Source organism: Parasteatoda tepidariorum, chromosome 7, assembly GCF_982258835.1.
Source record: "Parasteatoda tepidariorum strain Cologne lab strain chromosome 7, Ptep-v5.0, whole genome shotgun sequence".
Classification (NCBI taxonomy): domain Eukaryota; kingdom Metazoa; phylum Arthropoda; class Arachnida; order Araneae; family Theridiidae; genus Parasteatoda; species Parasteatoda tepidariorum.
In genome coordinates, this window is record NC_141761.1 from 35943599 (window position 1) to 35957778 (window position 14180).

Here is a 14180-nt window from a genome sequence, read left to right on the forward strand (position 1 = left end):
ATATTATTTTTTTAGCAAAAATATTGAAGTTGTAGTTGTTACACGAAACGAAATTTCCCACTGAAATAACTTCTAAACTCAACTACTGTTATTTATTTTTTTCGGCTGAAACTGTCTTGGCAGCCGAGAATCTTTTATGTAAACCCTAGAAATCTGTAGTATGATGGCATCAGAAATTGTGAAGCGTCGAGGCTGTTCTCACGCCAAGTTTCGTGTGGGTTGTATTTTGCTAGGGATACGAGACGCGTGTGATGTATGGTATCTATTATTGGCCCAGCACGCTTCCACTGCGCCACTCTTCTCTTACGATATCTGTCGTTGTGTATAACGCAATAGGCATCTGCTCATTTTTCTGTAGTATCTTTTTTCTTTAAATCGGTGTTATTGATTTAGGTCGCACATTATGGGACTTCAAATTACACATGTTCCTCAAAAGCTAACTTTTACAACTTATTTAATGGTAAGTTGTAAAAGTTAACTTTTACAACTTACTTTCCCTGCTTATTTAATGGTCAACATTCGTTCTAAATACACTTAAGACTCAACATTCATTCTAAAGAAGAAGAAAAAGAAGTAAAGAAATAAATAACGAAAAAACATTACGAGAAAAACCAAGAAATTCTGGTAAAATTTCCATTGAGGGAAAAAAGGAGGAAGGAAAAAAAATACCGACATTGTAAATAATATTAAAACGAAATATTGTTAACAGAATCATTTAACTTTCATAAATTGTAAAGAAAATAAAACGAAGAATTGTTGGGATTTATAAGCTCTTATTAATTCCCAGATAACAGAAAAAGGTTTATTTTCACTCAGCAAAAACTTTTTCAAGTGAACCTAAATCAGTTTTTATGCGGTTTACGTGTAAACCTTCTAACCTTAAAACGAGGTCTGTGACAATCTGCTCGATTCTACTCACATTATCCTAATCCAAAGCCTTGAAAAACAACCTTCACAAGATTGTATGATGGCACGATTCTGCTACAATTAGTTTTATTCTTTATTCCGAGAAAAAATTCTCTTCCTTTTCTTTCAATTTGCTTTATTACACTGGGAAGGAGAAAACCTTTTCCATCAGTCTGATTTCCTTTGCTATAAAAACTTAAAGATTTATAAGTGAAAATATGGTTTAAAATGAAATAATTTTTTTTTCATTTGATGAATTAATAAAACATCTCATTTTTAACTGTAAAAATTATATAAAACAAGTAAATATTTTGTAAATTTATATTTTAATTATTTAACATAAATAATTTATTTAGTGTAGTGTAGCAAACTTTTACGTATTCTTTCCTATCAGTTCTTTTATTTAAATTGCTTTGTAGCAATCTCTTTTTACAAAAAATAATCAATTTTATCATCGAATTTCAAATTGCGGGGGGAGGGTGTTTAGATTATAAACTAACTCAGAAATTGTGCTAAATTATTTTTTTATGATTCTCCGAAGTATTGTTAGAGATTTGCTCTTTGAAAAAATTAGTTCAACTCTTTCAAAATGTTAATTTCTTGAACTATGTTGTTGTATGTTAATTGAAAAAAATATAAAAAATTTCAATATTCTGACTAAAACAAAAACATGTTACAGCGGATCATAGAGTTTAAATAGCAAAGTTAGAGAATTCAAAAAAAAGTTAAAAGATAATAATTCATAATGATTTCGTTTTCAGCTCCTTACTAGGGTCTTCGTTTTTGCTTCATCAAGGGAAAACTAATGGCCAATGTGAAAATTATATAAATAACCATTTAAAAAATACACATGCTTTATAACATTTGTAAAATAACAAGTATTTTTCCACATTAGAATTTTTGAAGAAGTTATAGTTGCCTTCTTACATAAGAATTCTATCTTGAAACTACTGATTATGCATGAAATATCCTATTACCCTATGCCTGAGCTCATGAATTCGCACTTCTTATGATTTGCGAATGATACTAAGTAAACTTGGTTATTTACACACTCATTTCGTTAGTTTATTAAAAAAAAATAATTAAAAAAATTAAAAGAATGAAAAATTTAGATTTATAATACCCCAAATTAAACAAGAGACAGTAACTTGTCACAGTTTTTAACTCAGACATTCTTTTCATGAGATAACTTCTTTTGCCAACGATTTTGTCCGTTTTTTATTATTAGTTAAGGTCAACTTACGCATTCTTGTAATTTTTGCATTTTATATTTGAAATTTTAAAGTCGAATGGCATGCATGATATGACCCCTAGTCCAAGGAATCAAAGTTAAATAGTTGCAAGGCCGATTGTTTCGAAAAGAATTAACTACTTCGGTGCAATGAAACAATTATCAATGAACTATTAATATTCTTGTTTCCTTATTACGAAATATAAGATCCAAATTTGTATTCATTATTTCTCCAAAACGTGTATTAAAACTATTATTATAGGTTAGTTAAGTAGAAAAAATCCTAATGTTAGAAAAAGAAATTTTTTTTTTTATGATTCTAAAAATAGCACGCTTTTGGAATCTTTTTACAGTTCTTTACATTAGTAGTTGTTTAACAAAACAAGGCATATCGAACATTTTCCTGATATAACAATATTTTCTTGAAATGTGCTAAATAATCTAAACAACTTTTTAAGCAGATATTTTCAACTTTTTAAAAGAAAAGGGTGACATTCTTTAAGTTAGAAGGGCAAGAATAACTTTGAACGTCAAAATAAAATTGTATGTCCATACTTTTTTGTTCATTTAAAAAACAAAACTATTTGTTGTATTTTTCTGCTGTGCACGCATACGCATTTACTTTTCATTACTCAAATAAATAAGAAACAATAAAAAAAAGAAAATTAATAATTTATCTTCATTTTTCGGAAACAATAGTATGCTTAGTAAATAGTCAACTGTTCTGCCTCGAATGATATTGATCAGTAGAGTATTTTTAATGGATGGCAATAATTCAAAATTTTCCTTCAATAAAAACTTAACAATAATTTAAAAAGTAATTTTATTTTAAATGAAAACATAAATTAAAGTACTAAAACAATTTATTAGTATATTAATGGAAAAAATAATATATATGGTAGCATAAAAAATAAGATTTTGAGAAACGTTAAAATTTAATTAAAAATTCAGAAAAATAATTCGGCAAAACACGCGCAGACAGGTAATTTACAAATTTATTTTAAGATTAAGGCGACATATAATATGTAAAGAAGTTTGGAGATGCTTAAAAATGTTGACTACGCATTCATATTAATAATTATAAAATAGATATTGAAAAAATTGATAAACATTTTATTGCAAATCTATGCATACTTTGATATATTATTGAAATTGTATCAATTATTAAAAGAACCAACTAACGATTAAAATGAAAAAAGCTCATATATAATTACATTCTATCAGAAACATGCTGTTACAAAACTCAACATGCGTTAATAGAAAGTTTTTATTCAATAAAATGTTTTATTAAAATCTCTTTTTTAAATTAAGAATAATTTTCTTGAAAACTGAAAAATAAAATAAAAAACAAAAAAAAAAAAAAAAACATCATATTTGATAATTTAAAAAAATCAGTTAAAATCTTATCAGTTAAAGTCAGTCTTATCGGTTATCAGTTAAAATATATGAATGAAATTTTACTCTAATCGCGTAAATCATGTTCTCGTAAGATAACCACATTTAAAGATTAATCACCGCATTTAAATATTTTTTCTTTGTCGCCAAATTATTTTTTTAAAAATAATTAATTTTGATTTTTCTCGGCTTCTACCATATAAAAACAGTTGAAACTTTAGATTTTGATGTAGAAAAATACATAGATTAAAACGATATTTTGAAAAAATTATGCCTCATAATTCAAACTTTTTTTCATCCACAATGAAATTAAATAATAAATAATTATTAACAATTATTTTTTTGCATCAAATTATCTGTGGGTAAATGGGTGTTATAACTGAGTGCAATTTTCTTTGAATTACTTTATTAGATTTAAAAATATGACTAAAAACGCAAAAAGTGAAATTAACATTAAGGGGTCCGAACTTTGGATCGCTCTCCTGACCAAACTATGGGGACCATATTTCCCAGATTGCGGGTACCCCCTATATTTTGAAGGTTAAAAATCCAAATATGTTAAAAAAATATATGTTTATTCAGAGAAAGTACGTTTTTGTGTCTGATTTCGTAACTTAATTAATAGTTAGCGCTAAGTAGCATATTTGAGGTCACCCCCAGGAATCATTAAGATTGACACTTAGTTCGTGAAAATCCGACCATTAGAACGAAAGTTATTCAGGGTCATTTTTTTTTTTAGGACTGTGCAGTGGGGGGGGGAGATATCACCCATAATAGCTTTCGTTCTAATGATCTGATTTTCACGTACTAAGCGTCAATCGTAATGATTCTTAGGGTGACATCAAATTTGCAAATTATTTAGTGCCAACTATTAATTAAGTTACAAAATCGGACACAAAACGCACTTTCTCTGAATAAACATTTTTTTTTTAAATTTTTTTCTTTTTTTACAGATTTGGATTCTTAACCTTCAAAATATAGGGCGTAGCCGCAAGCTGGGAATTACAGTCCCCATACTTTGGTTAGAGATTATATTAGAGAACGATCCAAAGTTCAGACATCTTAATGTTAATTTCCCTTTCTGCGTTTTCAGTCATATTTTTAAAACTAATTATGCCGTAAAGAAAATGCACTCTAAATAAAAAATCTTTGGGTAAATAAAATTAATTACTAATTATCTTTGGGTAAATAAACCCCATTTACCCAAAGGTAATTTCACACGAAAAATTGTTTTTAGTAGTTATTTATTATTTCATTTAATTGTAGATGAAAACATTTTGAACTATGAGGTATAAATTTTTTACACCATATTAATTTACGTATATTTCTATTGCAGAATCTAAAGTTTCCACAGTTTTTATTTGGTAGAAGCAGAGAAAAATTAAAATTAATTATTTAAAAAAAAAGAAATTTTGCGACAATGAAGAAATATTTAAATGGGGCCATTAATATTTAAATGTGGTTAACTTACGAGGAACTTGACTTACGCTCCCGTAGAATAAAATTTCATTCATACTTCTTTCGCTATTCGCTTCTTTCGATTGCTCAGTCGTTTTTTTTTATTATAAAATACGATGTTTCTTTTTTAGTCGTCTAAAAATTTATTTGTAATTTAAAGCGATTTTAATAAAACATTTTATTGAATAAAAACGTTTTTTTCGACGAATGTTGAATTCTCATAAAGCATGTTTCTGATAGAATACGATTATACATCGTCTTTTTTTAATTTAATTTTTTAGTTTGTTCTTTCAATAATTAATACAATTTCAATAATATACAAAAGTGTGCATAGATTTGGAGTAATATGTTTATCAATTTCTTCAATATATGTTTTATAATTATTAATTCGAATACGTAGTCAACATTTTTAGCATCTTCAAATTTCTCAACATCTAATATATAATCTTAATCTTAAAATAAATTTGTTAATTACCTGTCCGCGCGTGTTTCGTAGAATTATTTTACCAACTATTGAATTAAATTTTAACATTTCTCAAAACCTCATTCTTTACGCTACCACGTATATTATTTTTCCATCAATATGCTAATCAATTGTTTTAGTACTTTAATTTATGTTTTCCTTTAATGCAAAATTCTTTTTTAAATTATTGTCAAGTTTTTATTGAAAGAAAACTTAGAATTATTGCCAACTAGCTGAGAATTAAATCTTGTTAAGAAATTAGAAATATTCTGCTGATCAAAATTACTCGATGCAGAACAGTTGACTATTTACTATAAGCATACTTTTTTTTTCGAAAAATGAAGATAAATTATTGATTGTTTTTTTTTATTGTTTCGTATTTATTATTTATTTGAGTAATGAGAAGTAAGTATGTATGTGTTCACGGCAAAATATACAGCAGTTTGTTTTGTTTTTTAAATGAACAAAAATTAAGAGCATACAATTTTATTTTGACGTTCAAAGTTATTCTTGCCAGCTAACTTTAAGAAAGTTGTCCTTTTAAAAAGGATAATGTTGAAAAAATTTGCTTAAAAAGTTGTTAATATTATTTTATAACTTTAGCACAGTTCAAAAAAATTTTGTTATATCAGGAAAAGGCTGGATATGCCTTATTTTTTTAAACTGCTAAAACAGAAAATTGTAAAAATATGCACATTGATTTTTTGTATTAATAATTATATATTGCATAATTAAATACTCGTTAATGCATTATTATTATAATTAATATGTAGTGAAAAAAGCAACGAATGTTAAAATTTCAAATGTTAGTGGGAACATAGTTTAAGTTTCCTGAAAAATATTTGCGATAAATAAATTATTTTGTGTGTATAAGGTGACATTCATTGCATCCAGCAAATAGTCTCCAACAACCAAGAAACGCTTTTCTTTCTATTCATTAATCGATAGATTTTGAGTTTAACCACTCGTAAAAGTTCGATTTTGTTTCTCTTTTTCTTTTAAATAGTTAGATTAAGTAACTTATCGTCAGTTGTTGACATTGCTTTTTTGTACTCCAAGTCACAGAAGTATTATTCACTCACAATTTTTATTATATTTTAATGCTTTAAGTGTAAGTTTCAATAATCCTGCTTCTACTTACAAATTGAAAAAAATTAATTTTACAGGTTTGCAAAAACTAATAAGACATGTTTGTTTCGTATTTTTAAATTACATTTATTTAATATTTATCAAACTTTTTTCGAGTAATGGAATGCGCTTCCATAGCATCTAGGGCGCAAAATTTTGTAATCTACCCCCTCTTCTCTTTTACTTCAGTTTACCATTTTCTGACTTCTTTTTAAAGAAAAATAGATTAAATAATTACTATTTTTTTAGTTGTATAAGTCTTTTGTAATACATATCACTTACATTACACATATACCACATACATATTTTTTGAAAAAAAATTTATACTGTTTTGAAAAGGGTTCATAAAGTGTCTTTCATTTATATATATTTATTTCTTTTAATCAAAGTAAAATGATAACAAAATAATATTAAGGATAGTTTAGTAACAGTTTAGTAACTCGAAAAAAAAGTTATCAATAAAGTAACAATCATAAGAATTTTTTTTTCATTAAACAATTATCTTTATCTTAAAAATATAAAAAGAAACAATAAGCATCTTATGTATTGAAAAATTCGAGCTCTTTTAATTATGCAGCATATTTATAAGTATGCTGCATAATTAATAGTTTCATGTTTAATAGTTTCGCAGGACCATGGAAAACAATAAAATATTTGGTATTACGATCGTTTATTTGCTTTCCGTTGAATGAGGTTTTTTTTGTATAAGATTTTTTTTATTGTTTTTTAAAATTTTTGCGGAAAAGGTTTATATTTGTATTATTTTGTTTCTTTCGAAAAGCCTTTAGCTTGGTATTTCTATTTATCTTATCATGAAAACTATGATAAAAATGCTAAAACAAGGTTAACCATTCGCTTCTTTTTTTAACCTAAGTGACGGTATTTTGTAAGGATAAAAAGATAAAAATAATTTTTATCCTTTTCGGATGAAAGTTTTGAAATTGCAATATTTTTGCTTTATGGATAAAATGTTTTTAGTGCAAACATTTTCTTGACAATAAAAAGAAAATCCCGACTGTTCTTTTCTAGACAGAATGCAGAGTACAATGTCAATTGAGAAAATACGATAGGAATTTGAGAACTCAAAAAATAATTTGAAAACGCTAAGAAGAGATCAAGTAGCCAAATCTAGCAAACGATTACGCGACAACGCTATCAACAATGGTGAAGTAAGCCAATAAGATTTATCCATTTAATTATTAGTAGCGGCTGCTAAACAACGTCCAACGAAGAAAGTGATATTTCATTTCATGACTGAACTGAATTGAAGAATCTTTTTTGTTGTATCTCTGTTTTTGGTTTAGAAGCTTGCTTTCTATAGTAAGTTTTATCTTTTATCCTATTTTTTAAATTTTTTAATGACTGTCTCTGAACATTTATTTTTGAAGATTATTGTTCAGAATAATTTGAAAAATATAGTAATTCTATGATTATTTATTTGTTCTGTGAGGCCGGGTAATTTGATTCTAGTATAGACAGTATTAATCATAATTTAAGTTATAATTGATATTCTTTGCCATTCAGTGAACAAATTTGTGATTATTTTTCATTCATAAAATCTTATCTGTATAAATGTTATTTTTAATTATATTAACTTTTTTAAAAAATCAATTAAAAAAAAGATTTTTGAAAGGTATAGTGCAGTGGCGAGATTTAAAGCATTCAAGAAAAGATTCACATAAAAAATTATTATATTGGAGAGAAAAACCAACTCGAAGAGTCTAACTCTTAGCTACTCCTGGGAAAACCGCTATATATAGTTATAATTACTATATTTTTTGTAATACAATTTTTTAAAGAATATATTTATTGAAATGAAAAATTGTATTGCAAAAATACAAGTCCCTTCTCGATAGTAGTTGGCACGAACAACTACCGATACGGAAATAATCCCCAATGTTATTACATGTACTAGAGAAGATTTCTGTATCCTGATCAGCCGCCGAATAATCACAAAGTCTTGGCAATTTCCGGGGGCAGTGGCTCACACGAAACATAAAAAAAAAACATCAGACGGAGACCAACTTCAAAGTATAATTCTTAGCAATCCCCGGACAAACCTTTGTTTTTTTCAAAACATTTGCATGATTGAAATTCATTTGGTGATTGCAGTTGGTGCAACAAAATATGATTCAGAAATATCCCCATGCACTAAAAGAATTGCCTAAATTTTAGGGCCACCAGGCAGTTGCTGAACAGAAACTAAAAAAAAAAAAAAAAAAACACACACACACACACTAAAGGAGACCTACCTGAAGATTATATAACTATTTGATACTCCCCATCACAGGTTTTTTTTTCGTATTGTAATCTGACGTGCCATTAAATTGACTTTAAACTTATCTATTTTTAAAACAATTTTCAATATAAATTTTCAATTCTGGTTCACATGTCCGGGGATGGTTAGGAGTTATCTCATTCTGCAATATTTTTTGTTTTAGTTCCTCGTGGGCCACTGCTCGGAAGTTGCCAAAGCATCATGATTATTTTTCTGTAGGTCAGGTTACGGAAATCTTAAACCTGACAATCCTCTACATATATATAGTTTTTTAAATCATATGAAAATAATGTAAATAGTTTTTTCCCGATATATTTGGAGTGAACGGGTACCAATACCTTTACTTGTAAGTACAAGGTCTGGGATATTAAAAACTGAGTATTAGTGTACAATCTGGGGCTCTTCTTATATTTAACAATTAGAAAAGAAACCAAGAAGCAATCCTATAATGGTAAACAAAAGTTGCAATAACTGGAAGGAGACATCATTGTAGAACAAAGAATATCATGGTAACCAGAAACCATGGGTTTTCAGCAAAACTGCTCAAAATCTAGAACTAAACCAAGGTGCCCATATTCAACACCTTAACTAAAACCAGTAAATAGATAATGAAACTGCTGAATTTTGATATTAATTCATCAGTCTGTCAATTAAGTTGCAGTTTATATCTTTATTTTCTGAAAAAGTGTTGAATTATATTATTCATCTTTGATAAATATTATGTATATTTTCATTCAAGAAAGATGTTTTAAATTACTGTACTAGATGATTGAGGTCTGGTTTTGTTTTTGTAACATTATAACAAGTTTTATTTTTAATATTTCGTTATAAAATATGTGGGTATAAATTTGTATTTTAATACAAATTTAACATCTGATATATATATATTTTTTATAGAGCAAAAAATAATGGCTGATGTTGAGGACTGGGGATTTTCTGCTGACGTCCAAGAAAAAAATTTATCTTCTCTTCGTAACTTAAACATAAATGGTCCCACTCCACCTCCTGCTTCTGTACCGGAAAACAATTTAGAAGCTAAAAGTGAAGCTCTTGAGAATGAAGAACCTGAATTGGATCCTGCAGAAATATCACTTATGAAAAAATTAGTCAGATCTCATTTGATAAATGTCACAAGTGATATTGATGTTCAACAGAGAAGTCCCAACTCACCTTTATATTCTGTGAAATCATTTGATGAGCTGAACTTACGTCCTGAACTGTTAAAAGGTGTGTACAACATGGGTTTTAATTCTCCCTCTAAGATACAAGAAACTGCCCTTCCTACTTTAATTGCTGATCCACCCCAAAACATGATTGCACAGTCTCAGAGTGGAACTGGCAAAACAGCTGCCTTCACATTGGCTAGTCTAAGTCGTGTAGATCCATCTCTCAAATACCCGCATGTCCTGGTACTTTCCCCAACTTATGAGTTAGCTATGCAAACTGGAAAAGTTGCACAGCAGATGGCAAAGTTCTGTCCAAATATTGAATTTCGATATGCTGTCAGAGGTGAACACTTGGAGAGGGGAACGAAGATACAAGAACACTTTCTGATTGGAACTCCTGGCAAAGTGTTTGACTGGGCTGTTCGCTTCAAATTCTTTGACTTAAAGAAAATTAAAGTGTTTGTTTTGGATGAAGCTGATGTAATGATAGCAACACAAGGTTATCAGGACCAATCCATTCGTATTCATAAACAACTACCAAAGGATTGTCAAATGATGTTGTTTTCTGCTACCTATTCTTCTGAAGTTATAGATTTTGCTGAACTTATTGTTCCAGATCCTATCATCATTCGATTAAGAAGGGAGGAGGAAAGCTTGGACAATATTAAACAATATTACATTGTTTGTGATACAAAAGAAGAAAAGTATGAAGCTTTATGCAATATTTATGGAACTATTTCTATTGGCCAGGCTTTTATATTTTGCCACACTAAAAAGACAGCTGGCTGGTTAGCTGAGAAAATGTCAAAAGATGGTCACAATGTTGCTCTTTTAAGTGGTGAATTAAGTGTGGAACAGCGTATCGCTGTTTTAACTCGTTTCCAGAAAGGACAAGAAAAAGTAAGTATAATGTCACCTTTGAATTGTTTGAGAATAGAATTATTTATTGACAGATTAGCAAGGTGGCCATGATTTGAAAAATATCGAATTTAATTTTGAAATCTATTGGATATGACAAAATTATCAAAAGATTTGAGAAACGCATATTAAATTTTTTTTTTCATTATTTAAATCATCGAAGTGTCTTTCTTTTTTTAATAATATCATTTAATTATTTTTTTAAAAACAATTTTAATTCAGACATCTAGTCTTGATGTTAAATTTATGGGGTTAAAAAGTTAATTAAGTTCTTTCAATTTTAATAATAGTTTTACTCTGATACAAAAGTATCTTTCTAACATATTTTGGTCATGTTTTTTTTTTCTGTGGTTGGTAATATTTTCATGGGGTGGTTTCAGGTGTCATAAAGTTTGGATGCAAGATCGAAAAATTGAAATTTATTGTGACATTACAGATTAAATTTTCTTAATATAGTTTGAACGGCTTCTCCGATTGGCTCTGTGTTTTTTGTTACTGATTGATATTTTATTTTTATCAATTGGCAATAATTCAAAACTGGTTTTTTCATTGTTTCAATATTCTATATCCATGGAAACAGCTGTGTTAAAAAGGTTTTTAAAAAAATAGTAGATGGTGATATTTTGAGTAAAGTAAAATACCTAATTTAAACTCACTAAGCTTATTATTAAAATGCTACATGCATTACTACAGCATGGTAGAAACAAATATGTAGGCTGACTAAGTTATCAAAAGTTCAAGAAATAATATTTTTAACCAGCACAAGCAATTTTAAAAAAACATAAATATAAAATAATATGCTTCTATGTAAAAATGGCATTTAAATTTCGAGACGTTTAAATTTATGCTACTACTCTACTAAAGCCTTTTAAGCCAAATATTAATAATTTTAATTCTGTAGCTGCATATTATATATAAAATACTTTAAATGAAAATGTCAGAAAAATTTATAGAATAATCCAAATTTTAATGGCGAGAGGTTAGACACCAACAACACTCATAAATGTTGCATTGATGCATCAGCCTTTTTGAGTGAAGGGCCACTTATACAGCAGGTTGTGCAATGAAAGTCCGCATGCCCAAGTATTTAGCCTGGTTGACGGTATGACAATTTTTATCTAACTCTCAGTGTTTTAAAAGACACTATATATTTTTTATCAGCCAATTTAGTAATGAATTTGCATAAAATTAAATGCTTTTATTAAATATTGAAATTCATTCAGAACTGAAGATTACCTAACTGATATTTTTCAAAAATATATATATTTCCTCTGGTCAAATATTAGACTTATCGAAAAAAATATAAAGATGGGAAAAAAGTAATGTTTTTTTTTTTTATCACATTGCAGAATACAAAAGTTTATTTTAAAATAAATTCAATGTAATGTTCATAGAAGAAAAGTAAAAAATAATTATTTTACTGAGCAATGTAAATGCAAATTAAATATTTTAATTCAAAAAATTTTATGGGGTCTAAAATAATTTTATTTTATGAGATTATTCCAAAATAATTTAACTATTTTGTGCAATGATGCATTATAGCTCAAAATAAGATTCAATGCTTAGCTCTGAATATATTTTTAGCTTTAGGACATTTATATTTAATGAATTATAAAATATTCTTGGAATTTTAAATGGTTTTTTATGAACTTGAAGCTACAAAAAATTAGAAGCAAAGTTAATTATTCCTTTGCTGCCATCAAAATAAATAAATATTACAGGTCAAGAAAGATGGTTGAAATGTTAAGCACCTAGTACTTTTAGTGTTATTGAGTTGTCATAATGAATGAGATTTTTAAAAACCCAGTAAGCACATATCGATTCAATTTAAATTCAAGTGCAACCTGTGGAATTTTCTATTACCATAACAAATATAAACAGTTGTTTCCACAGTAACAAAAGGGTATATTTATATAAGGGCGATTTATTTATTTCTGTTGTATTACAGGTTTTGATAACCACCAATGTTTGTGCTCGTGGTATTGATGTGGAGCAAGTAACTGTGGTTATAAATTTTGATTTGCCAATGAATCAAGCTGGTGAAGCAGATTGTGAGACTTACCTTCATCGCATAGGTCGGACGGGACGATTTGGAAAATCTGGACTGGCCATCAACATGATTGATGGAAAGAAATCTATGGCTGTTCTAAGACAAATTGAAGAACATTTTCAAAAGAAAATCAAGAAAGTAGATGCAAATGAAATTGACGAATTGGAAGAAATGGGCAAAAGATAAAAATATGAACATAATATATCAATCTTGACCATAAATATATTCATTAAATCAAAAATCATCTAAAATGAATTCATGGCATAATTTTTTTAAATTTATGTTTAAATAGTTAATTTTTATCAATAAAAACTAAAGCAAAGTTGAAAAACTTTTATATAATGACGAAGCATTAAGTTTTTCACCTGTTTTATTCTTATTGCTAAAAGCTCATTTTACACTGTCAATTTTTATTATTTTTTTATAAATAATTTTACTCTGTAGGGATATATAATTATTAAATATTTTTAAAATGAGATGTATCTGAATTTTTGTTTTAAATATAACTTAAATGCACTAAAAAGTCTTGATAATTCAAGCATTAAATTTTTGAAAATTCTGACTTATAGAAAATTCTATTATTCATGATTGTTGATTTATTGTTATTAGATTAGAATTGACTTGAATATTGTAAAAAAGTAGATATTTTTTGTGAAGAAAAATATCTGTCACTTTATATGCTTTCTTGTTTAATGCATTTCAATATTTCTATGATTACACAAACCCAAATTAATGAAAGTGTGTATATATTGCACATAGTAAATAAATTCATTTATGAAGTTCTATTATTCTGTTTTATTGTAATACAATGTAATCGTAATTTTATTTTGTAAAATGTTCTCTTGGTCTACTAAATCTTAACAAGCATCTAGTACATAACCAAATATTTAAAAGCTTTTTAGTGTTCTTTTAAATTCAATTCAATTACTTTTTAAATGCAATTACTATGATTAAAAAGCTTTTTACGTATTTTCATTTATTATCTGTTGTATTTAAAGTTGAATGTCCTCACTGGGATAAGATTGAGTTTTTTACGACATTTGTTGAGGTCTCTACAAAATGTTAGGAGCTAAAAAATCACCTGGATCAGTCATTTGCCTGCAAATAGCAAAAGTTTGATGACGCTGGAATCATGCTACTGCTAAAAAGATGGCGAAAGGTATTGAACCAGAAAGGACAATATATAA

General features: G+C 27.6%; 1 protein-coding gene across 3 annotated transcripts; it reads left to right on the forward strand.

Moving 5' to 3' along the window:
* The first annotated feature begins 7665 nt into the window (after positions 1-7665).
* Positions 7666-13776, forward strand: LOC107440023 (ATP-dependent RNA helicase DDX19A). 3 transcript variants are annotated; one of them, XM_016052796.4, is made up of 3 exons: positions 7666-7901; positions 9757-10925; positions 12892-13776. In XM_016052796.4, exons 2-3 carry the CDS (start codon positions 9768-9770, stop codon positions 13177-13179), a joined length of 1446 nt encoding a protein of 481 aa, XP_015908282.2. In that variant the 5' UTR covers positions 7666-7901; positions 9757-9767; the 3' UTR covers positions 13180-13776. The 3 variants fall into 3 exon arrangements, with proteins under 3 accessions (XP_015908282.2, XP_071039687.2, XP_015908283.2); XM_071183586.2 differs by having other exon boundaries at positions 7899-8036; XM_016052797.4 differs by lacking the exon at positions 7666-7901 and adding an exon at positions 7926-7999.
* The last annotated feature ends 404 nt before the right edge of the window (positions 13777-14180 follow it).